Source organism: Nuphar pumila, chromosome 2 (assembly GCF_984573655.1).
Source record: "Nuphar pumila chromosome 2, dmNupPumi1.hap1.1, whole genome shotgun sequence".
Taxonomy (NCBI): Eukaryota; Viridiplantae; Streptophyta; class Magnoliopsida; order Nymphaeales; family Nymphaeaceae; genus Nuphar; species Nuphar pumila.
This window is the reverse complement of record NC_143250.1, coordinates 133,038,209-133,063,701: the sequence shown is the minus strand read 5'-3', so window position 1 is coordinate 133,063,701 and position 25,493 is coordinate 133,038,209. Positions and strand designations below refer to the sequence as shown.

The following is a 25,493-nucleotide window of genomic DNA, read 5'->3' as shown; positions in this document are numbered from 1 at the left end:
CACATTTCAAGAACATTCATCAAAGGATGCTTTTGGCAACTCCATCCTCAGACGCCACATTTTGGCAAAACCATATTTTGGCAGCACATGGACATGGTGTTTCCATCTCAGTGCAAGGCTCTCAAACAGAGCCTAAATCCACGAAAAACACTGCAAATTTCGGTCCAGGCCCAGTCTGAGATTAGTGAAATCAACAAACAAAACACTGTCAAATGACAACCAAAAGCATCAAAATGCTTATTTAAGTTTTATCTCTGCATGAACGACTGTGCCTCCAGTTAAAAATTTCTTGCTCCGCCTCTGGTTCGAACAATTGGATCGTCCTTCAAGACCATAGCATTGTCCCCAAAACCCAAAGTCTGCCCACCCAACGAAAAACTCTTGGCTCCGCCATTGAATGCATATGAGTTCAAAGTTGGTCGAACATTTTGCGTGTTTGATGATACACTCTACTACATATATAGAGTTTATTTAACATTAAACTAGTTGTATTTAATAGTAGATAAAAAACATGATTCTAAATTGGGTCTAAAAGTAAGACCCAAACCTGGACCAATCTAATTTAGGTTCGGGTACAACTAGAAACTATTGACCCATATGGGTTAACGGGTTCGGGTATATATTGGGTTGAGTTTTTAGCAGAACCTTTTGTTTTGGGTCGGGTTCGGGTCTGAGTATGACTGGAAAAAAGTAGACCCATATAGGTTAACAGGTTCGAGTATTAACGATTTAGGTCTTAACGGGCTTCAGTTTCAGCTCAGGTCTTCATATGATTGGTATTCTAGACCTCATTATGCACCAATAAAAATTATGTAAATTAATTAAATCAATTGTTTATTAAAAATATTATATGGTAATGAAATACAAGCTCAATAACTATTCTAAATAATGTCAAAATGTGAATATAAAATGAATGTATCCATGCCAACTAAAGATTTTAAGTTAAAAAAATAATAATATATCATATTCAAAATGTATCAAATTCAATGAGTTCTCTAGTATTACTCTGGGATTCACTTCAACCCACAAGTTTCACGACAAAAGGGCAATAAGAAGTATACGAAAAAATGAATTAAAGTTTGGATTATTAATTAAAGTTCATCAATATCTTTAAACATTTAATTCAATATATAATATTTACCAATTAGAAATTTTCAGATGGATCAGGTATGAAGCAGGTTCGGATACAAGTCGGTTCAGGTATATAATTGGGTTGGGTACGGGTCAGTTTGGGTATATAAGTGGGTCGGGTTCATGTCAGTTTAGTTTTCAAATATGGAGAACCACTTGGGTCTTGGTACATAATTGGGTTGGGTATATTCGGGCTCATGTCTTCATTTAGACTACTCAAGAGCCGACACATTTTCACTATGGGTCTATATTTTGAACTCGACCCCAACACAAAGATCCACCAATATTGATTTGGTTTAAGTAAAATCTGTTTGGGACATCGGGTCGGGTATACCCCTAACAGTAGATGCATTCAACTTTATTGAAATAACTAGAATGCTACAAAAATAATTGCATTTGTTTAAATGCCTTTGTACTTTTGAGGTAAAAAAAATAACTTTGTTACTTTTTCAAAAAGCATTTAACTTTTTATTTTTCTCTAAATTCAAAAGAACTATGATGCCCAAAAAAGTAGCCATAATTTTTTAAGACACCATTTTTTAAGGGTATTTTAATCATTTCAACAAGATTGAATGGAGCTAATAATGTTAAGTACAACTAATTTAAGGTTAGATAATGATTTTTTGAGAGTTGAAAATTAGGTACACTACCATTGGTTTTTTTCAACTCCCTGAAAATTTGACATGTTGAAAAAAAGGATACAAGAGCCAGCAACTAAGCCAGAAATATACATGTTATTTTTTGAGGTAAAAAAATGTAATTTTGATCAATTCATAAAGTTACTTTTTTGAAAAATATGTTTGACTTTTTATTTTCTTTCAAATTCAAAAGTCCAAATTCAATAGCCTACAATGTATCTTTTTTTAGCTCTCAAAAGATTATACTTTTACATTTAAAAATACAACCCAAGGGTTAATTCTTACAATTTTGACCATGCTGAACACATCCATAGCGTCAAATTTGGTGAAAGTGATCTTCCCCAATGAGTTACAACTAGAGCATTTGGAACCCACACGCGTAGCAAATATATTATCTAAAATATTTTTTATCAAGTAAATAGCACTAATAAAAAAGGAAATGCATCAAAATAGGAAAGGTTGCATTTAAATACTAGTTTTGTGCTTGTCTTACGTCCACACACACACGGAAGCAGATCCAGTGTTTAGGTCGAAACAATTATAAAATAGTTCTGCCCAACTATTGGACATGGATTTCTCCTCCAAAAACATACTTTTTCATGGGACCTGGATTTAAAAAAAGATCTAAATGAATATTTGGATTGTATTCACTTTCTCCATTAGATTTTGTTGAGATCCAGATTATAATCAGCTATATCGAAAGGACTTTTCATACTGATTTGGCACATTTGGAAGAATACCTAAATGAATATTTGGCACATTTAAAAGTGAGAAATATGTAGGAAAAGTGATGGAAAATGAAAAATCCTCGAGGGGGGGGGTCTGGAGGAATGTTTTCTACCAAGATTTTTTTTTTCAACCCTTCTAAACAAAAGAGACTTTTTATATAAAGTACAGTTTTTGATAGGAAACATTCCTCCCTTGAGGGGGAGGATGAGGGGTGGAAGAATGTTTTCTACCAAGAGAAAAATTATTTTTACAATTTATTTTTACAATTTATTTTTACCTACACCCAAGCCCTTTAAGGCTCCGGCACACATAATGAGATTCAAACTTGAGATAAAGGGATCAGCACCTTCACCCTCTGGGGCTATATGTTTTGTACTGAGACATTGACTGTTGAGAGAGAGAGAGAGCATACATGCATGTTAGCAGCTTGAAGGGGAGTGTAGAGACAAGAGAGAAGCAAGCCTAATAACCCAACTCACTCAGGAGGAGCAAGCTGAACCCTTGGGTAGCACCCGGTTGCTCCAAACAAGAAAAGTCTCACCCAGCAGTGGTGAGGAGTTGTCATTCAAAGCTCACCTTAGTCTCTCACAACTCACTGCAACTTCACTCGTAGGCAATCCGACTAGGTTACATAAGTTCATAACCTATTAGATAAAAAGTTGATTGAAATTGGCCCATTCAATCCTATCTGGCTCAGACTAAGAATCGGCTGATTCTTTGAATCGTTTTGAAAATCGATTCGGGGTCAATATGATTTTGTCAGAGTTGATCAAATATTTACTCTTGAAACAAAACATTTTTATTTATTGCTAGATTCTCAGTTTCAGAAGAAAAAAAAAAAACACAACGAGATTTGTGACATATAACAAGTCAACTAAATCCTCCTGTGGAGGTAGTTGAAAAAGGCCTATCCCTAATCTCTTTTCATTCTCATCACCCTTCTGATCTTTCAAATCCTGATTCATAAACATCAATAAGGATAAATGGAGCAGGTAGCATTAGGGGTGGGCATCGGGCTGTGCTGGCGGTAGGCCAGACCAGCTCGCCATGGGCTAATAAATTAGGTCCAAGCTGGGCCCAACCCGACCTGAACTGGGCTAACATAGGTTTTGCCACAAGTTGACATGACACAGCCATATAGGCCTGGTCAGGCGCGATTAAACCCACAGGCAGGTTGTGGGCTAGGGTTTTCCCAATAAGCCGACCCGAACAGGGCTTTTGGCCTGGCCCCACACCTAGTTAGCATTTATTAGCTCCCCTTCTCTCACCCGGGCCCTACTGTCTCCCAAACAGAAACATGCTCTCCTCGCATAAAATAAAATTTTTTTTAACGTTATATTCTCGTCAAATTACAATTCCACTTTCAACTTGGCGGGAGGGTCTCGAAACAATAAAAACCAATAAAAACTCCCGCTCTCTCTCTCTCTCTCTCTCTTCTCTTTTCCAATTTTCAAACCCTAATTTCTGTCTTCCTTCTCCCATACGATCTGCAAATCGATTGTATCCTAGTTTTTTCAGTCCCTCTTTCCACCTATCTGAAAGATTTTAGCGATTTCCATAGTGGTTGAATGGCTCGGAACGATCTCGAATTGAAATCGGCTAAGAACGCCTACAAGGAGGCACTGGCCACCGGAAACAGGCGGGAAGAAGCCCGATGGGCGAACGTCATGGGCGATATCCTCAGGCGGCGGGGGGAGTACGTCGAGGCCCTGCGGTGGCTCCGCATAGATTTCGACGTCTCCGTGAAGCACTTGCCGGAGAAGCACCTGGTCCCAACGTGCCAGTCCCTCGGCGAGGTCTACCTGCGGCTGGAGAGGTTCGAGGATGCCCTCGTTTATCAGGTTGCTCCTTCTAGTTCCCTCCCTCAAATATTTTTCTTTGAATTCGAATCTGTTGTTCTCCGGGTTTCTATTAGGGGGTTTTGGTCATTTACGGTTTTCTTAAACAGTTTGTTGCTTCAAAAAACCTCCGGAAAGTTCTTCATTTATGGGCCGATTCTGCGAAGGATTTTCGGTGAATTGTAACATCCATATAGCAAATCTTAATACTGTTATATGGAGAATTCTGTTAAATTTTGATGCACTTTAGTAGATCGCATTGGTTTCCTAACTAGTCTCTGGGTGCGTTTGCAAATGGCTATTTGGGTGGTTATACTTCTGCATTTGTTGATAACCAGTCAATTTATCGGGGTCTTATGCGTGTCAAATTCATTTGATAGTTGTCTATTGATCGCCGTGCAATAGGCTCGGATTAGTTGTATTGTGTTCATTACATTGCTTTAGTCCATGCTTAATGAAGAAGATGACGAGACACTTGCGGATGCCCATTTATACAGGCAGTTTCCATCGTCCTATCATTTTTTAATATAAAGTGGGTCGGATGCGATACCTGGATATTAGATTAACTGGCAGGTCTCAAACTTGAAATCCGCAAGTTCCAGGCTTGTCAGCTCTATATTTACGGTTCCCTGCAGTTCCTGAATTCCCGAAGTCTTTCTCCACATGCCTGTAGCTTTAATTTCGTTCAATTTCGATTTCATATTCACAGGAATAAGGGCCTAGTTTTTCTCTGTTGCCAGCTTTTACCCTGCTAACTCATGTTCGGAAACTGTATTTGTTCGCATCCTGTTATGAGTTGTGTGCTACAAGGAACGCTGCTTATAGAGCTGACCCCATCTAACTGAGGTAATGCTTGATGACGATGATGATTACGAGATGTCCTGATTCTTGGTATTTCATTGTCCAACTGTTTGCAGAAAAAGCATTTCGAGTTGGCCAAGAAAGCTGGCGATCTCATTGAGCAGCAAAGAGCAAGCACACAACTTGGTCGGACGTACCATGAGCTATTTCTGAGATCTGAGAAGGATCATGATGCTTTGCGGAACTCCAAGAAATATTTTAGGTCAGCTATGGAACTTGCTCGGACTCTTAAAAAAAATCCTCCATCTCATAGGTCCTCTTTCTTCCTTAAGGAATTTATTGATGCTTATAATAACCTTGGTTTGCTCGAGATGGACCTTGACAATCTGGATGAAGCCCAGAGAATTCTGCTTCAGGGTTTAAAAATCTGTGATGAGGAAGAGGTGAAGGAGGACGATGATGGACGCAGTAGGTTGCATCATAACTTGGGCCGCCTGTACATGGAGCTGAGGATGTGGGATAAAGCCAAAGATCATACTGAAAAGGACATCTTGATCTGTCGTAGAATTGGACATGCAGAAGGTGAGGCAAAAGGGTTTATTAATCTGGGAGAGCTGCATAACAGAGTGCAGAAGTATGATGAAGCAATTGTTTGCTATCAAAAGGCTCTGAAGATTGCAAAATCCATGGAAGATGAAGATGCATTGGTTGAACTGATTAATGAGAACATAAATGCCATCAAAGGAGCAGTTGAGGAGTTGGATAAGTTGAAAAAGGAAGAACAAAATCTAAAGAAGCTGGCTAGGAATGCTGTTGTGGCTAAAGGAACTGCAGGTGAAAGAAAAATTTTGTTAGAGCAGAATTCATCTCTTGATCGTCTTATTGAGATTTCAAGCATGCTTCGGGATTGGCCAAAGGTAAGCACATTAAGCATTTATTATTGCCAGTTCTTTGATTTACTAATGCTTGTGCTAGTGAAACCTAATTTCATCATTCAACAATATGTCGATATGCATTGTGATGAAATTAAGAGCCCATTTTATTGCCAATATTTTTCTTGGGTTTTTATTAGGAAAATCTCACCAGAAATGAACAAATTAAAGAAATATATGAAAATACATCATTCACGACTGGGTCTGGATCTTAGATCCAATTTATCTTGTTTATTAACACATGCTCATTAATGGCATGTTGTAATATTTGTATAACATGTAATGGGTATTTTCGTACCCTAATCACTGTACAGCAGCCTACTTAATGAGAAGCAAAAAACGCAGACCTTTAATTGGGTTTTCTCTGCAGCCCTCAGAGCCTCTCTCTCCTCGTTCGTTGCTTTCTTTCATGGTATCAGATCTACAAGTTCCAGGTTCTCTCTTCAACGTCTTCCTCCAAGGTAACCCTTTCATTAACAGATCCAGGTTCTCTCCTCCCTCGTTGCTTTCCTACTCCTCTCATTCTGCAGAATAATTTTTTTTAGTTAACGTGTTCTGTTTTTCTATTTTTTTTCCTATCTTTAAGGTCTGCATCTTGTCAATCCCTTTTCACTTTTAATCGTCACCCACCATTAATCATCATCGTCTTTCCTTTAATCGTCATCAGAGTCTGCACCTTCTCTATTTTGCATTTACTTTTCCCCTTCACGCAGTTTGACATGATTCCATATGGTCACGCAAGAGCAAATTCTTGTGTGACTTCATAAATTGTTCCTCATCTTCTTCAGAAAAAGTAAGGACAAATTCTGATCTGAATAAAATATCAGATTTCTTTTCTTTACATTTTAGAATATCGTTTCATCCAAAAATTAGATTCAGCCCTTTGCATCTTTCAAAAGGAAAAACACGTTATATCCAAATAACATGTTTCTGTTTTGCTTCTCATTAACTGATCTTTATCCAGATCAGTTTACTGCATAACTTCGTTTTCTGACTCGGGTCTGCTGTAAAAAAAAGCATCCGAGTTCTGAGTTTTCTGAAATTACGTATTGGTTTTGACCTTTGTTTTTGACTATTTTTTGTTCTAATCCAATATTCTTTTCCTTCCACCTTCAATTACCTATGGATTCTTTTTCTTCTTCTCAATCTGTACTTTCTTAGCCAACTTGTGTCAGAAAAACTAAACAACTCCAATTTTCTTATCTGGAAAAGACAAATCATCCCATCCATAAGAAGTCAGGATATTTCTGGGCATCTAGATGACTCTGTTTCTGTTCCTCCAGAGTTCATATCACAAGATGGCGAGACCGGGGGGGGGGGGGTGACAATTCTATTACTTTTGTCAGACATCTAGAATATATATCCTGGATGAAGCGAGATCATGCTTTGGTTGCCTACATCACTTCCACCCTGTCACAGGAGGTGCTTGTGGCAATCCCTGATGACTGCACAACTATGCAGTTATGACATCGTCTCGTTCAGACGTACTTTCAAGTTTCTCAGGCAAGACTTTTATTTTTAAAGAAAGAATTTCAAATGCTGAGAAAGGACTCCATAACTGTCATGGAGTACTTAAACAAAATGAAAACCATCACATATCAGTTGGCTATAGTGGGATACACGGTTAACGACAAAGATATGGTGCAACAAACCTTGAGCGGGCTGGGACCCGATTATCATATGATGGTTACTTCCTTTCTGTGTTTGCCAGACTTACCTACATTTGACGTTCTTCGTGCTAAGCTCTTACACTATGAGATGACTTTGAAAGGATTCTCTGAAGGTAATCACAACCCCGTTGGAGCCCACAACGTTCTTGTCACAGGAGTCGCCTATGGTCGAGGACGTGGCGGGTATGAATCTAGAGAAAGAGGAAATCAAGAGAGGAATGGACAAGGAGCTCGTGGAATATTACCTACAACCAGTATGCCTCTTAATCTGCAAAGGACAATACCTACTTGCTTTCTCTGCAACAAAAGGGGACACATAAAGGCAAATTGCTGGTTTAACCTGCAAAATAGAGGAAAACAATTGGAGACAAGAAAGGGAACAAATACATTGAAAAATAGTGGAGAAGTCAAAGAACTATTATTGTCTGCTTTGGCTGAATTAAATATCAAACAGAATGATCAAGACACTTGGTATGTTGATTCTGATGCATCCACTCATGTCACTGATGATGTTGGTAAGCTCCTAAATCTTGTTCCTTATGTTGGTAGAAATAGTATAGTCAATGGAGATGGGTCTCAGCACCATATTTCGCACATTGGAAACTCTGTAATTCCTATGTCCAACTCTTCTCTTGCTCTTTCAAATGTCATCCATGCTCCTAATATCAAGAAAAATATTGTTTCTGTCTCTAAGCTTGTAGATGACATTAATGCTTCAGTCGAGTTTACTCATTTCTCTGTTTGTGTTAAGGACCTTCACATGAGGGAAACGTTCGCTGAAGGAAAACGGCAAGGGAATATGTATGTGTTCCAAGAGAATCCTTCATCTGGTATTTAGTCTGTTGATTCCACCTTGAAGCTCACACCATCATCCTCAGTTTCTCCTGACAGTGTTTTTAATCTTTCTGAATGTATTGAGCTAAATCTTTGGCATGGTCGTCTGGGTCATTGTAGTAGTCGTTTTATTGATAAGCTTGTTTCAAGTAGTCTTATTCCCAAGTCAAGTCTAAGTTTAAGTGTCGACAATAAAAAATGTTCTAGTTGTCTTCAGTGTAAGAATCATGTTCTTCCTTTTCATTCCATTAATAAAAGAGCTTCAAGACCATTCAATATTATATGTTCAGATGTTTGGGGCTCGACTCCAGTTTCTTCCATGCCTGACACTAAATATTATCTCATCTTTGTTGATAGCTATTCTGGATACACACATATTTTCTTTATGAAAAATAAATCTGAAACCTTTAAGTTATTTCAGAACTTTCATTCCTTTGTTCAGAATCAATTATCTGAGAATATCATTTGTTTCCAATGTGATGGAGGGGGTGGATTCTCTTCAAATGACTTTATTAGTTTCCTCCAGACAAATGTGATAAGTAGGCAGGTGTCTTGCCCTCATACACCTCAACAGAATGGGATTGCTGAACAGAAGCATCGCCATATTGTCGAGAGTGCAATGAGCATGATGCATGATAGTAATCTTCCAGTTACCTTCTGGACAGAAGCCTTTCATACAACAGTCTATGTCATAAATCGATTGCCCATGAACATCTTGGAAAACAAATCACCCTATTTCTCTTTGCATGGTGTGCATCCAAATTATCATGATTTGCGTGTATTCGGGTGTGTATGTTATGTTCATGTTGACAGTTCAATGCGGCATAAGTTTCAGGATAAGGCCTTAAAGTGCAGATTCGTTGGGTATGCTGATGATTACAAAGGCTATAAATGTTATGATCCCGTAAACAAGCACATCAAAATATCCAGAAATGTTGTGTTTGACGAATCAAATTTTGGTCATAATGCTATCACTCCTCCTGAAATTAAAGTTTACCATCCTTGGTTAAACTCAAATCTCTTTTCTAGTATTGATGATGTTTGTTCCTCTGAATGTCATCAAAAAGATGAGGGAAACGTATCGACTGCTGAGCAAAGACCTCAGGAAAGTGTGATTTCTGAGTTACTATCGGCTCTAGAAAGATATAAAGGCATTGTTTACTCTCGACGTGAGAAGGAGATACCCCTCAGCTCTAATCAGGAGCAGAATCCCCCTGTTTCCATTCAATCACCTGTTCACAGAAGGTCTACCCGATCTCGACATCCTATTGATAGGTGGGTTAGTTATGAGAATTTTACAATGGATTTCCAACTCTTCTTAGCCTCTTTGGGCAAGGAGGATTAACCCACATCATTTTATCATGCAATAAATTCTAAGAGATGGATTGAAGCTATGAACGAAGAAATAGAGACCCTTCATGAATGTGGGACTTGCGATATTGTTCCTAGACCACATGATTGAAATGTGGTTGGCTCAAAGTGGGTGTATAAGATAAAGTATAAGCCGGATGTGACTATCGAACGATACCAGGCTAGGCTGGTTGCTAAAGGCTTCACACAGGAGCAATGACAAGATTATGATGAGATTTTCAGTCCGGTCGTGAAAATGGGCACTATCCGCATCATACTATCATTGGCTGTTGAACACCAATGGACTCTCAGTCAACTGGATGTGAAAAATGCGTTTCTATATGGAACTCTAAAGGAGGAAGTATACATGGAGCAACCCATTGGGTATGCAGAAGGAAACTCTAAAGAATATGTGTGCAAGTTAAAGAGAGCTATATATGGTCTGAAGCATGAATCTCGATCTTGGTTTGACAGTTTTTCGCTTGAAGTAGAAAAATATGGCTTTATTCGGTCTCTTCTCGACCATTCTCTTTTCATATTCAAATGCAAAGATGTAGTTACCATGTTATTGATATATGTTGATGACATTATCATTACAGGTAACTCTAATGAACATATTGAACAGGTTAAAGAACTTCTGAATCATAGATTCAAGATGAAGGATCTTGGTAAACTGCGATACTTTCTTGGAGTAGAAGTTGACAGGACTGCTGAAGGCATGACACTCAACATAAGTATACCGTTGATGTTCTTAGCAAGGCAGGTATGACTGATTGCAAGGCTATAAGCACACCTAGTGTACTTCATCAGAAACTCAGTTCCCAAGATGGAGATCTGTATGAGGACCCTACAAGATATCGCAGGATAGTAGTAATGCTTCAATATCTTACCTTCACTTGGCCTGACATTGCCTATTCTGTCATTCAGGTATCTTAGTTCATGCATGAACCACATATTGGGCATATGGAAGCTGTTAAACGCATTCTTCGATATTTGAAGGGAACTATTGGAGATGATCTTCAATACAGAAAGAGTATGCATAGCCATCACATGCATGAGCTTTTTACTTACACAGATGCAGATTGGGCAGAAGATCCAGATGAGCGTAGATCAGTTTCAGGATACTGTATTTTTATTGGCCTAAATCTTGTCTCCTGGAACAATAAGAAGTAAAAAGCCATAGCGAGGTCGAGCACAGAAGCAGAATATAGATCAATGGCAGCAACTAAAGCTGAAGTAACATGGATCAAACATCTGTTGACAGAAGTAGGAGAACCGATTTTCAAAAGCGTTCTCTTGTGTGACAATCAAAATGCCATCAACATGTCATTTAATCCCATCTACCACAATCGTGCCAAACATATTGAAATTAATCAACATTTGTAAGACAGAAGGTCGAAGAAAAGGAAATTGATCCAGAATACGTTCAGACTGCTGATCAAGTTGCTGACTTGTTTACAAAAGGACTTATCAAGGACATATTTTGGATGTTAAAAGGCAAGTTGTTCATGGTTCAAAACCATGTACACCTTGAGGGAGGGTGAAAAGACATCATTCGGATCCAGACCCAATTTATCTTGTTTATTAACACATGCTCATTAATGTCTTGTTGTAATATTTGTATAACATGTAATGGGTATTTTCGTACCCTAATCACTGTACCGAAGCCTACTTAATGAGAAGCAAAACACACAGACCTTTAATTGGGTTTTCTCTGCAGCCCTCAGAGCCTCTCTCTCCTTGTTCGTTGCTTTCTTTCAATATAAACTATATTAAAAAGGATAAAGGTATTGAAAACAGGTAAACACTTAAAGGGAAGAACTTATTTTTCTGAGATTTTGCAGATAAAATAAAACATATCACAAAAAAGTGTGATATGTGCACTTTTGACAATGGTTTGGTATTCTCAATCAGTAGTTTAATGTTTGGCAAATGTCACAACATTATTTTCAGTAATATTTGAATATTTGTCACTACTGTTACATTGTATCTATGAAGATCATTTAATAATTTATTTTTTTATCAGTCAAAGGTTGCAAAATAAGTGGAACTTTTTACAGTCAAGAATTGATTACTGGATTCTATTTGATGATGCTGTAATCTGGATTTATTCTTATTAGATTTTTTAGCTACTCTTCTGGTCAGGATAACTCAAGGCTGCTTGTATGTGAATTAATACAAAAGGGACCAAATGTTTGTAGAGGAACCATTTTTTATAATCCTATCTGGTTGCATCTATTAATTTTTACTATATTAGGCTTGTTTTTCTCTTTTGAGTACGATATTGTACATTTAGTTATTGCTGTTAACTTGTTCTGGCATTCTAGCATTGGGAATTTGCAAAAAGGAAGAAAAGAGTGTCAAGAGAACTGTGTGACAAGGAAAAGCTTGCTGACTCGTTTCTTGCTATTGGGGAGTCATACCAAAATCTCAGGAACTTTACCAAAGCATGCAAATGGTACACGAGAAGTCTGGACGTTTATAAATCTATTAGGAACTTGCCAGTAAGTAATGACTTTCCTTCAGATTGGGTTATGCTTAAAAAATTCCAAATTCTTAAAGGATCCCATTATAAAAGATTCACGGCTGTCGATCTCCCTGGGTTGGAGACAGTCATCCACTCACCTGCTTTCTTTGATAACCCTGTTCGTGATGTTGGGTTGGATTACATAATTTTTACAGGGGCAAGCATTAGCAAAAATCAACATTGGTGCTGCTTTGGATTCTGATGGTGACTGGGCAGGTGCACTAGATGCATTTGAAGAGGGTTACAGGCAACTACCAAAATATTGTCCTTGTGCTTTTATATGTACACTAATCATTATTTGCTTTTGTTTACTCATCCTCTTAAACTATTTTGCAATGTTGTAAGTATCATACCGTAAGCATCATTACTATGGAAAAAATGATACAATGCACACTTGTATCATATTGCGATACGAGTGTGTGTTGTATGTATCATGCGATACAACCTTGTATTGTATCGTACGATACACCTTCAATGCACTTTAAAAAGGGCTGAATCATATTTTTTTTAGGTTTTAAAGACATCTTGAGGACCGACTTTCTCGTTTGTATAGAGGCCATTAGAGGGGTATCCACACACCCTAGGAGTTCTGAGAGCGATTTGGGGGCCAATTCGTGTGCAAGGGAGAGAGCTTTTACAGTTTTCTCAAGTAAGAGTGCATTTCCACCATTTTTTCACTCAAAGTAGGTTAAGGTAAAAAATCTCTACTATTAGTAAAATTACAAAATTACCCTCAAAAAAATTTCGCCTCGGGGCTCACGCTCCAAACCACCACCTTACAACCCCCTATCAACTTACCACGAAGTTGGACCGCAAAAATTAGGGATTTATATGAAGGTAGAAATCAAGCTCCATACTCCAACAAAGATGACATCAAATGATCCGGCATCACAATTGGACACTCTAGTAATGAATGAAAACTGATTGAAAATCGAGTGCATCTATTGCAATAATATTTTTGTTTATGTAATATGGAAGTATGAATCTTGTGATTGCAAGATATTTAATATTTTGCATTATTTTTGATGCCTTATACAACTCATAGAGACATAAATGCTTCATACATGGTTTTATGATTGTATTATGTAAAATTCATCATTCTTTCATGTGTTATGATTTTTTAGAAATTTTGTTACTTTTTCTTATTTTTTGGAAAAAAATTATTAAAAGATTATGATATTTTATGATACTATACATATCTTATTTTTGGGCCCGACCGATACGGGTAATGATGCGATACTTGCAACCTTGCTATTTTGTATTGTTTGGGTACCAATTGTTTCTTGATTTTCAAGTATACTATTTTTTTTGCTGCAGAATTGCAATTCAAGGAAATTTACTTGATGAACAGATTTTAGCTCTTGATAATATGCATTACAGTTATATGATTAGATTTGATGATGTTCAAAAGGCCAGGTTAGTGAATGGATATTCGTATGTGGTACTTAAACTTTTCATTCAAGGATTCTATCTTATATGGATTTATTGTTTGCAGAAAATTACAGTTTGACATTGAAAATTTAAAGAGGCTACAGGAAGATGCAGTTGAATGCAATATCCTAGGGACTGAATGTTGCTCTGAAACTGAAACTGGTGGTTGCTTGTCTAATATGGGATCAGATGGAGATGTTTCATCCCAGAACCATGTAAAACCTCTTTCTTCTGTCTCAGATCCACTTGATGACCGCAAAGAGATTGGTGATGACCTCCCTTTATCTTCCTTTCTCAAGTCGAGCAAGAAGTTATCCCAGAAAAAAATGTTGCAACTGGATTCTCACACTGAGAAAGCTCAGTTTCCTAGTATTGTAGTAGAAAATCTTTCTGTTGATTTAAATCGATCTACTGATGATCAACAGTTGGGTCTTCGTAAAAGAGTTCGTGTTGTCATTTCCGATGATGAAGATTCTGGGAGTGATGAAAAGGATTGTTCTAGGAAGAAATCATGTGGCCATCTAACTTCAAATATTGCTACTTCTAAAGGTCTGTTCTCCTGGGGTTTAATGACTTATTGATGAACCTTTCCTCCATTTCTGGATTTATCAGTTTCTAGTATTGCAGGCATGAAATGTCATTCTCCCAATGATGCTTGTGGAACTGTCAAGGTAAATGAGGCTTTATGCAATGCTATACTGGATCTTTCTTTTTTTTATTCATGAAATAATTATTTCTTTCCTTTTCTTACATTGATAAACTGAATTTCTATGGTTCAGACCTCTGAAGCTGCTTGTGCAGCTAGATCTTACACAATTTGAACTTGGTGCAATATCCAATTTGGAAGTGTGTTGACGAACTTGCAATTCATATAAGGGTGCGTTTGCCTGTCATGGAAAGGGGGAGGGGGTTCCACAGAATGGCATGAAACCCCATTCCTTTTCTGTGAGGCCCACAGGCGCATGCAAACAAGGAAAAGTGGGGGCCAAAATCAACACTAACCCCCATCCCCTTTACCACGGTAACACTTCCCGTGTAGGGGGATCGTTTACCTTGGAAGGGGACTCTGCGAGGAAGGCGGTGCAGAGTTCCCTTCTGTGTGAGGCAAACACCCCTTAAATGTCATTCATAACAGTCTGCCAACTATATTTTGGAATCTGTCACAAAGAAACTTAGACATGAGGACACATAACATGGGTTTGACTCAAAAATTCATTTTTTTTGGAAAAGAGGACATGATGAGACAAATTTTAATTTTAAATCAACAAAAAACTATTTTTTTGTTTTTTAATATTAAAAATACATCTTTTATTGAAATAATACTTGAAAACATTAAAATAATATAAAAACATTGAAATACATGTTGGTGTCTGTGTCTGCTCGTGTCATCAGGGACACACCATCAAAATAGCATGTCCCTATGACACTGTGTAGAATGCAAACAAACTTGCTTCTTTAACTATCTTTACATTAAAGGCCGTTAAAGGCATACACCTATAATGCCCTTTTTAGAGGCTTATGCCTCTTTGGTGTGAAGTGAAGCCCACACCTCTTTCCGAAGGAGGCCTAAGGCCCTAAGCCTTTCTAGAACGTAAATTCAGTGCCGATATCAGAATATTTTCTTAATCATAGTCTTTACACTGTAGTCACAGATTATTGCTGTAAATTCAGCAAACAATAAAATCGGTAAAATATCGCCAATTTGATAATATCACGATATTATCACGAGTGTCACAATATTCTTGTGATATGATCAGATATTATATTAGTTTTACTTTTTTTAATTTATTTTTTACATTTTAAATCTCTTCTTTCTTTTACAGTTTTACTTATTTCTTTTATTATTTATATTTTTTTGTCGTAACATGATATTTTCTTACTTATTTTTGTTATTTTTTTATATTTTTGAAGCCCAAGATTTATCATGAAACCTATAATATCGCAAGAAATAGCCTTGCCGAGATATAGCTGATACCAATATTTGTGACTATGCTTTACACTAATTCCTGCTTTATTGCTTTTATAGTTGAAGTTTGGGCTTGATTTTTGTTGGTACAACCATTGAGAGATATATCCTCACCAGTTACAATTTTTTTTCTTGGTTTTGGCAGTCAACATCACATCCTGATGCCCAGAAAGATATTGACAGTGTATGCGAGTCCTTTCACGATGAATCAATTTCTTCCTATAAATCTGACAATTGCAGATCCACTTCTGCAAATGGAATCAGCCGCAGAGAAGTGGGTGCTGGGGAAACCACAAGTACCATCCATTTTGTATCCAATGGCTCCACATCTGGAAATATTCTCTCCAGACAAAATGATGGACAATTTGATCTGCTGACATCCAACAACAGAAATTATGTAAGTTTAACATTTTCATTAGCGGATTAACCTAACTAGTTGAACTTTATTCATTCATATGACCAAGATAAAAGGTGAAAGTAGTAACCAAGTTATTTGGTTTTGCAACTTGCAGGACAAGGTCTTTCCGGCTTCATTTCTCCATATATTTTCAAATAATGACTGTATTAGATAATCACTTCTGGAGAAGTTTAAAAGCCATTTAGACCCTTGTAAACACATCAAGGAAGTTATAGCCATGCAGTCACATACCTGTTGTGATCGTTCTGCTTAAAAGTTTGATTTTCTTTTAAATTTAAATCTCCCATCCAAAATAAGAAGGGTAAAAGGAACGAATGCCTACGATAGGCGTTAAAAGGAAAGAATCCCTACTATAGGCATTGCCTTATTGTTATGTAAAATAGGTAGTTTTTTTATCCCTTAATTCATGGGATTATATCATGTAGTCAGTTATCCCTATTATGGGATTGTAACAACCGTGTACACCACTATATATATGTGTTTTTTTTTATCTTGTTCAATATAACGAATACAAAATTTTATTCTCCCTATATTCTCGCATTTTGGCTTCTTTCATGCTATGTCACATGGGTGCGGGGATGCGGCACTTCCAAAAAACCCGGGTGCGGGGGTGCGGCAGGGGCAAAAATGTAATTATATATATATATATAATTTTGAAGTTTTAACAGTTTAACATTTAGCAGTTAACATTGTCATAATATCATTCATCATGTATGCAACAATACCTAAATATCAAATTATCAATCAAATAAGTAAAGCAATTACATAAATCGACCTAAATATCAATTAAATAAGTAAAGCATAAAAGAACTAAATTACATACCAAAGTATACCCTGATGAAGTAATGGATGTTAATAATTTTCTTCTTCATCATCAAATGCATCATTAGAAGGAATACTGGGCTCAGCTAAATCCATGTTTGTTATGTTGAAATCATGCTCTCCCTCGAAGTCACACTCGTCTGGGTTTACATTCCAAAATTTAGATGTTCTTTGTCTGCGTTACAAACCCAATTTGAAAATGTTAAATACAATACAAGTATATTTAAATGTAAACTAAGAAATAATCAAATAACTAAGAGAGCAAATTAGTACTTGTATTCATCATTTCTTCGCGAAAGTAATCGAAGATTTAAATGAACATATACTAAATCCTCTGCACGCTTACTGGTGAGTTTGTTTCTCTTCATGTTGTGGATTTGAGAACAGGTCCTCCAATTTCTTTCACAACAAGATGAACTAGCAGGCTGCGATAGCAATCTTAATGCAAGACGTTGGAGAAGAGGTGTTTCTGATCTAAATGTTGACCATCATGTGATAGGATCTATATTATCTTCTTTTCTCGCGAATAATGCCGGTCCATATAATCTCGAAGATGAAAATTTTCCAAACTCTTGTGTGACTTGATGTAGAAGATATGCATCTGGAAAAAGTCTTGTCATACACATATTTCTATATCTTGATAGCTCTGGGTCTAAATTTGGAGGGACACGACCAATACCACCAGCCCGCTACTTATTTGCATAATATTTTGGATTAAGACAATGTGCCATGCAATGTAAATGAGTGTTGCTCTTATCCCATCTTCTGACTAAAATTGAATGAATATGATTAAAAAAATTTGAATCATCCAATGCATGATTTTTTTCTTCATGCTTGAAAACTATAACTTGTATTTTTTCAATCCTATTATCCCACATTTCATAAACTCTGTGAAGCATGTGCTCATCCTTATCAACTTCTCTTAACATTTCCCAAATAGGTTGTGTAAATTGAAGGAAGTATACCACTCTGTCCCAAAACTCATCATCAAGAATGAATTTTTAATTTTTTGAGCCTTAATATCATCATCAACACGATAGAATGTCCAATTTTCACCAGTCACCATGTTAATCAAAACATTCTTCACTCTTTTAATCCTCTTCATCATCACAATGATGGACGCAAAACGTGTTTTAGCGACCTTCAACAATTTCAAATCAGAATGCCTATTAAATATAGCATTAGCACGATGGTGGTTAACAAAAAAATTTCTAATGCTTTTGACATTTATTTCTAAATCTTCAATCCATGAACATAAAGCATATGCTTGTGAATTTTCTTCTTCTTTGGGGTTGCAGATGCTGTTTAGGGCTAGATTTAAGCTGTGTGCTACTCAGGGAGTCCAAAAAATATGAGGGTACTCACTCTCTAAACTCAACGCTGCACTTTTACAAACTGGGGCGTTGTCTGTAATGATTTGTACCGCTTTCTGATCACCCACTTCTTTTATCACTTCTATAAACAATCCCTTCAAATACTCTGCATTTTTATATTCCCCAGATGCATCAACTCCTTTCAAGAATATTGGGCCACTAAGCGAACAAGTAATGAAATTAATTAATTGACGCCTTTGAATATCTGTCCATCCATCAGACACAATAGAAACTCCATTTTGCTCCCATGAATATTTTTTAATCTTCAGCAACCTCTTTACATTTGCCCTCTCTTCTGCAAGAAGTGTGGTTCGTATTTTTTCTTAACTTGGAGGCACATAACCACTCAAATTACAATTTGCCAAGGATGTTACTAATTCATTTCAATAAGGATTTCTAGCCGCATTAAATGGGAGTGAACCAGAATAAAAATACCTCCCAACTTTTCTATCCAATTCTTCTCTTCCATATGTATTAAATGATGCTTGTATCGTTCCTCTACCTCCTACATTGACTTTTTTTTTTTTCAGCATCTTCTTGGTGGCTTGCAAATGACACACTAACTGCACAAGAATCAACCATTGCCTTTCTCTTCTCATATTCTTTTTGTATTTTTTTATATTGTCTTCGCATTGCCTCATCAACTTTTCTGCAAGCTGAAATGCCATGTCCTGGTATCTTCAAAAAATGAGCCTTCACTCTTGTGTAAGACCCAAAAAATCTCTTTCGCAGAGCTTCCATCGAAATATCTTGTTTCTACCACCTCTTTCTCCGGTTTTTGTAAGTTTATCTACATGTACCCATAGTAACCCCACATCATCAATCCCACTGCAACTATCAGCAAAACTAGCAGCAGAACTCACATGTTGGGATGGGAATGACGCAAGTCCTTTCCCTTTATTCGTCATTTTTATCCTGAAAATATGAAAAAAATACATTCAAAATTTTAAATCAATTATACAGACTGATATTATCTTGATATAAAATCACCAATGAGGGAGGATCTGCCCCTCCCCTCCCAAAAACATGGAGGGACTCAGCCCCTTCCCTGCCAAAAACAGTGAGTAGGGACGGGGGCTCGACCCCCTCCCTTGTCGAAAACAGAGGGAGCAGGGGGGGCTCAGCCCCTCCCCTGCTGACCCAACAAGAGAGCGAGAGGGGGGCTCGGCCCCTCCGCTGCCGACCCAACGAGAGAAAGAGAGGGCACCGGGGGGGGGGGGGGCTCGACCGCTCTCCTGCCGACCCAATGAGAGCAAGAGAGGGCATAGGGGGGCTCAGCCCCTCCTCTGTCGACCCAATGAGAGAAAGAGAGGTCACGGGGGGGGGGGTCCCCTGCCGACCCAACGAGAGCAAGAGAGGGTGCAGGGGGCTCGGCCCCTCCCCTGCCGACACAAGCAAAGAGCGAGAGGGACGTACCTGCAATGAGTGAGAGGAGGAGCTTCGGAGGTGGCGTCGGGAGGAGAGGGCTGCGCAGGAGAGGAGTGATTTGGGAAAAAAAATTGCCCTAATCACTCATTTTCATCGTTTTTTTTAATGTTCGAAATGTGGACGAAAATGACCTTGGGTGCGTTGACTGCACCTAAGGTCGTGTTGACCGCACCCGGTGCCGCATGCGCACCCGCGTCGAGTCGCGTCGATGCGGGTGCGACATCTGCTTTGCCGAGTCCCTGTGACATAGCATATGAGTTACTTAATGGTCAAAACCTCGCTTATGATCACATTAGAGTTTTTGGATGCCTTTGCTATGGCCGCAACATCCATTATTCTCATAAATTTGATAATTGGGCACATAAAGGAATTTTTGTAGGGTACCCATATGGTCAACTGGGCTATCACGTATATGATCTTGAAAGACAAAATTTTTGTTAGTCGTGACGTAAAATTTTGTGAAAATGTTTTTCCGTTTTAAGATCATAATGCTTTGGATAGGGAAGAGGGGAGAGTCTTACCCATATCCATATTCGAACCTCAGTCATGCGAGATTCAAGAACCCATTGATGTTCAAAACAATGGGACCCATGACCCAAATCCTCGATCTGGTCTGATGTTGGCCACAATCCGAATCCTAACCCATAACCTGTTTACCAAACTGACCGCAGTACTTCCGAACCTATCGACGTCCATATCCGAAGGCTCAAAAGAATCCTCCAACCACCACCGCATCTCATGGATTATAGTTGTTACATGGATGCCCCCATATTCCAATCAACTGACACGAGAGAGAAGGTTGGTTGCACAGATCATGCGTTATCCCAATTCATAGGTTATGATCATTTTCCAAACAACATCGTTTTTTTTCTCAGTGTCATTTCCCAACACTCCGAACCTGAAACCTTTTCCCAAGCCATGAAGTCTCAATGTTTCGATTATGGATCTACCTATAGACTAACGTTCTGTTGGCTGCAAATGGGTCTATAAAATTAAATATCATACTGATGGATCCATCGAGAGGTATAAAGCGCACTTGGTAGCAAAAGGCTACACTCACATTGATTGAAGGTTTGGATTATAATGAGACATTTGCCCTTGTTGCTAAATTAGTGTCCGTTCAATGCTTGCTAGCCATTGCAGCCATAAAGGATTGTCATTTATATCCAATAAATGTCAACAATGCCTTTCTCCACAATGATCTTGATGAAGAGTTTTATATGAACTTATCATCCTGTTTCTCGTTTTAGGGGGAGCGTAAGGTTTGCCGTTGTCACAAGTCCTTATATGGACTCAAACAATCATTTAGAAACTGGTTTGCCAAGTTGTTCACGCATCTGGTTCAAGAAGGATTCTCCCAGTCTAAAGTCGATTATTCTTTTTTCTCAAAGGTCACAAATGGGACACATTTTTGTTCTCGTTTACGTGGATGACATCATTATTGCAGGAGATAATATTGTATACATAGAGCAACTTAAGACATATCAATCATCAATTTCGATTGAAGGACCTTGGAAGACTTAAGTACTTTCCCAACATTGAGGTTGTCAGATCCAAAGGTGACATTTTTTTATCACAACGAAAGTATGCTCTTGACATTTTGCAGGATATGGGTTACCTTGGCGTGAAGCTAAGTCAATTTCCCATGGAACATCTCAAACTCAATAATAAAGATGGTGATTTTTGGAGGATCTAGGGTCATATCAGTGCCTCGTAGGTTGATTGTTATATCTGACCATAACCTGACCTGACATTGTGTTTGCCGTCAACCTCTTAAGCCAATTCAGTAGCAGACCGCGAAAGCCTCATATGGATGCTGCCATGAGAGTTATTTGATACATAAAGAGCACCATAGGACAAGGAATCTTGATGTCCTCTACCAGTAAGATTCAAGTCATTGGTTATTGTGATGTGGATTGGGCCTCTTGCCCAATGACCCATAGATCCAGATTTTGTTATTGCGTCATGGTTGGAGACAACCCTATTTCTTGGAAAACAAAGAAGCAACCTATGGTGTCCCAATCTTCGATTGAAGCAAAATATCGATCCATGACTCTAGCATGTTGTTAACTCACATGGATCAAGTACTTATTGTTAGATTTCGGTATTCACCATTCCTAACCCATAATACTTCATTGTGATAACCAAGCCATGCTTCATATTGCTGCGAATCCGGTCTACCATGAGTGCACAAAGCATATCGAGATTGAGTCATCTCGTTCGAGAGAAGATTCAGAGTGGGTTAATCATATCTCAGTTTGTTCCCACTCATTTACAATATGCACACTTTTTACAAAGGTGCTTGGCAGTGAACACTTCTCTCGTCTCAAGAGCACGTTGGGTATCCTCAATCCTCACGCACCAACTTGACGGGGAGTAAAAGGAAATAATGCCTACGATAGGCGTTAAAAGGAAAGAATGCCTATGGTAGGCGTTACCTTATTGTTATGTAAAACAGGTAGTTTTTTTATCCCTTAATTCATGGAATTATATCGTGTAGTCAGTTATCCTTGTTATGGGATTGTAAAAACCGTCTGCACCACTATATTTGTGTGTTTTTTTATCTTGTTGAATATAACGAATACCAAATTTTATTCTCCCTATCTTCTGGCCTTTTCGCTTCTTTCATAGGTATTATAGAATTTTTATGTTCTCAAAGACATACAACAAAGTTCATGAAACTTGGAGTTTTGGAAGTAGTTTGAAAATTCCTTCATTTCATGTAATAATTCCAGTAGCAAAATATACAAATTAATCCATTTCCATATGTGTATATGTACAATTTCTATTGTTTTCAATTTGTTTTTTGTCATTTTATTTTGATAACATAATGCTTATTCCATTATAGTTGCACTGTCATTATAACATATTGATGTGATCATTTATCTTATTTAACTATATAAAATCAATAACTATGAACTCAAAATTTCATTTATACTATTGAATAACTCTTTCCAACAATTTGGAGATTATCTTATAGTCTTTCTGTTCCCAATGCCAGAAAAAATCATCCTTTTTGGCAATTATTTTTATTTTATTTGAACTGATATCATCCATACCACGGTCATATTTTACTTATACATTCCATCCTTTTATTTTGTAAATATCTTGGATCTATTTTCATGAATTTGTGCTTTTAAGATAGTAATTTTATGTGTTAGCTTTTAGTTTATGAAAACTGATGCAGTGGTGACATAGCAGATGACATAGCAGATGACACAGACGGTCAAATTCAAAACAAATCTACAGGCTTTGATTTGGAGTCGTCCAGGAATATAGATACATGTTGTCTATCATCAATGTGTCTGATTTATATGCATATCGTGGTGACAACAAGTCGTCAGAGCCGACTTCTTCCCAACCAGGGGAGAATGATGAAGAGCAAGTCTGGGACGTCCACGAGCACAGAAAGCACGAGTCGGACCGCCCCAAATCCAACAGCAATCAGCGTTTTGATCGGGTCCAAGGACTGGACCCGAGACCCAGATCCAACAAAACATTATTAATACCCTATCTAGGGTTTCGTGCGAGAGGAGGAGAGAATATTCAAGATTGGCAGCAGCCGTATTTGTTTTTTTATCAGCAATTTTCCCCTTTGCCTAGGACTGGTTTTTCCCCTTCTTGGTTTGACGTCATTTCCTTCCTGCAGATTTTCCCTTTATATTTATTCTTTTTGTCATTACGTCTTTGTTGTTTCTGTTTTCCCTTTGTTTTGTTATTGCCTTCAGCTGGCAATTTATTAGTTAATGAAATAAAGCATAAGCAGTCAGTGTATCCCACAGAGACTTTTCATTGCATATTAACTGTAGAAGTCGTGTTTCTGCATCATTACTTGTTGCCGTCGGTGCCTTGAAGACACAGCCTACGACAACACTCGTTAGCAGCACAGTGCTCGGTTCCTCCGTCCAACGACTGTTCAGCCTTAATCCCCTCTCTCGCTGCATCAGGTGTACTCCCTTGGTTATATTGCTGTCGCACAACTGACTGGGCACCAGAAAAAAATTCAACGACAGCGTCAGGCTATCGAGGAGCCATAGCGTGGGCTCCTGATATCGTTTAAGCGTCACAGACTCACTACAGCCAGTTTTTGTATTTGTTGCTGCCATATCGGTGTCTTGCATCGACGTGGGAGCCGAGTTCTTCCATTCAACACCCAAGAACCGCTGCAGTCAATGTCTCCACTGCATCAAATGGTATCAGAGCTCAGCCCCTCCTCCTTCGTCAACGGCATAACGCAAGGGGCGAGGAACGGTCCTACGAACGGAAAGGTGCTAGAGGAGATCATAAAGCAGATGCTCGACATGGTGACAGAGATGCAAGAAGATATGCTACACCTAGAAAAGGAGGTAGTTGGTTTGTCAAAACGAATGGATGGAATCGAAGATCGGTTGGTCGTTCTTGAATCAACGATGGAACAACGCGCATTTCCAACACCAACGCCAGTAGCAGATTCGGTTGACAGCGCAGCAGCTCGCGTGAATCCCATCTTCGCGAAAACAGGCCAGCCGATGCACCCTCAGCGTGAATCCCATCTAACAACAGATAACCATGCCCTGCTCCACAGTTCAAAGGTAAATGAAGGAAATGAGAATGGTACTCAAACAATAGACCATCTTGAGTTGCCAACAATGGATAATAAGGGTGTGAATGCCTATCCTGAAAATAATATAAAGTCTGGGGGTGTGACATCTCTGATGCGTCTTCTTGAAGATACTGATTCAAAGGGACCTGATTACTTAGACCTTCCATTAGTCGAAACGGTTTGGGAGTTGACTGCAAAAAATATTATTATGGTTTCAGCAATGGGGAATGACGGGCCTCTTTATGGAACATTGAACATTCCAGCAATAATTGATCTTTTGAAGTTGTTTGGGTTTGCTTTTGGGAGCAAGATCCTGAACGGGGATTACTCTATAGACGGTGAGCAGAGCTACTATGCATTCGGGGCAGATATAGTGAAGTTTTCAACAGGTGGTCCAGTTTTTGGTAAACATGCTTGTATTGTTGGTATTCTAGCAAAACCCTTAAGACCGCGTGCTGGAGGGACAAAATTTCAGCCTGTGCCTCCAAGGGGTGACATAGCAGATGACACAGACGGTCAAATTCAAAACAAATCTACAGGCTTTGATTTGGAGTCGTCCAGGAATATAGATACATGTTGTCTATCATCAATGTGTCTGATTTATATGCATATCGTGGTGACAACAAGTCGTCAGAGCCAACTTCTTCCCAACCAGGGGAGAATGATGAAGAGCAAGTCTGGGACGTCCACGAGCACAGAAAGCACGAGTCGGACCGCCCCAAATCCAACAGCAATCAGCGTTTTGATCGGGTCCAAGGATTGGACCCGAGACCCAGATCCAGCAAAACATTATTAATACCCTATCTAGGGTTTCGTGCGAGAGGAGGAGAGAATATTCAAGATTGGCAGCAGCCGTATTTGTTTTTTTATCAGCAATTTTCCCCTTTGCCTAGGACTGGTTTTTCCCCTTCTTGGTTTGACGTCATTTCCTTCCTGCAGATTTTCCCTTTACATTTATTCTTTTTGTCATTACGTCTTTGTTGTTTCTGTTTTCCCTTTGTTTTGTTATTGCCTTCAGCTGGC

General features: G+C 38.4%; 1 protein-coding gene across 1 annotated transcript in view; it reads left to right on the top strand.

The window, feature by feature from the left end:
• The first annotated feature begins 3,927 nt into the window (after positions 1-3,927).
• The window catches only part of TSK (tetratricopeptide repeat (TPR)-containing protein), an 85,166-nt gene continuing 63,600 nt past the window's right edge, over positions 3,928-25,493 (top strand). Inside the window, exons 1-9 of the mRNA XM_089993315.1 lie at positions 3,928-4,339; positions 5,254-6,054; positions 12,251-12,427; positions 12,606-12,697; positions 13,768-13,866; positions 13,946-14,096; positions 14,307-14,430; positions 14,509-14,552; positions 15,993-16,244. Coding sequence (XP_089849441.1) covers positions 4,067-4,339; positions 5,254-6,054; positions 12,251-12,427; positions 12,606-12,697; positions 13,768-13,866; positions 13,946-14,096; positions 14,307-14,430; positions 14,509-14,552; positions 15,993-16,244 — 2,013 coding nt within the window. The 5' untranslated portion in view covers positions 3,928-4,066. The remainder of the gene's footprint in view (positions 4,340-5,253; positions 6,055-12,250; positions 12,428-12,605; positions 12,698-13,767; positions 13,867-13,945; positions 14,097-14,306; positions 14,431-14,508; positions 14,553-15,992; positions 16,245-25,493) is intronic.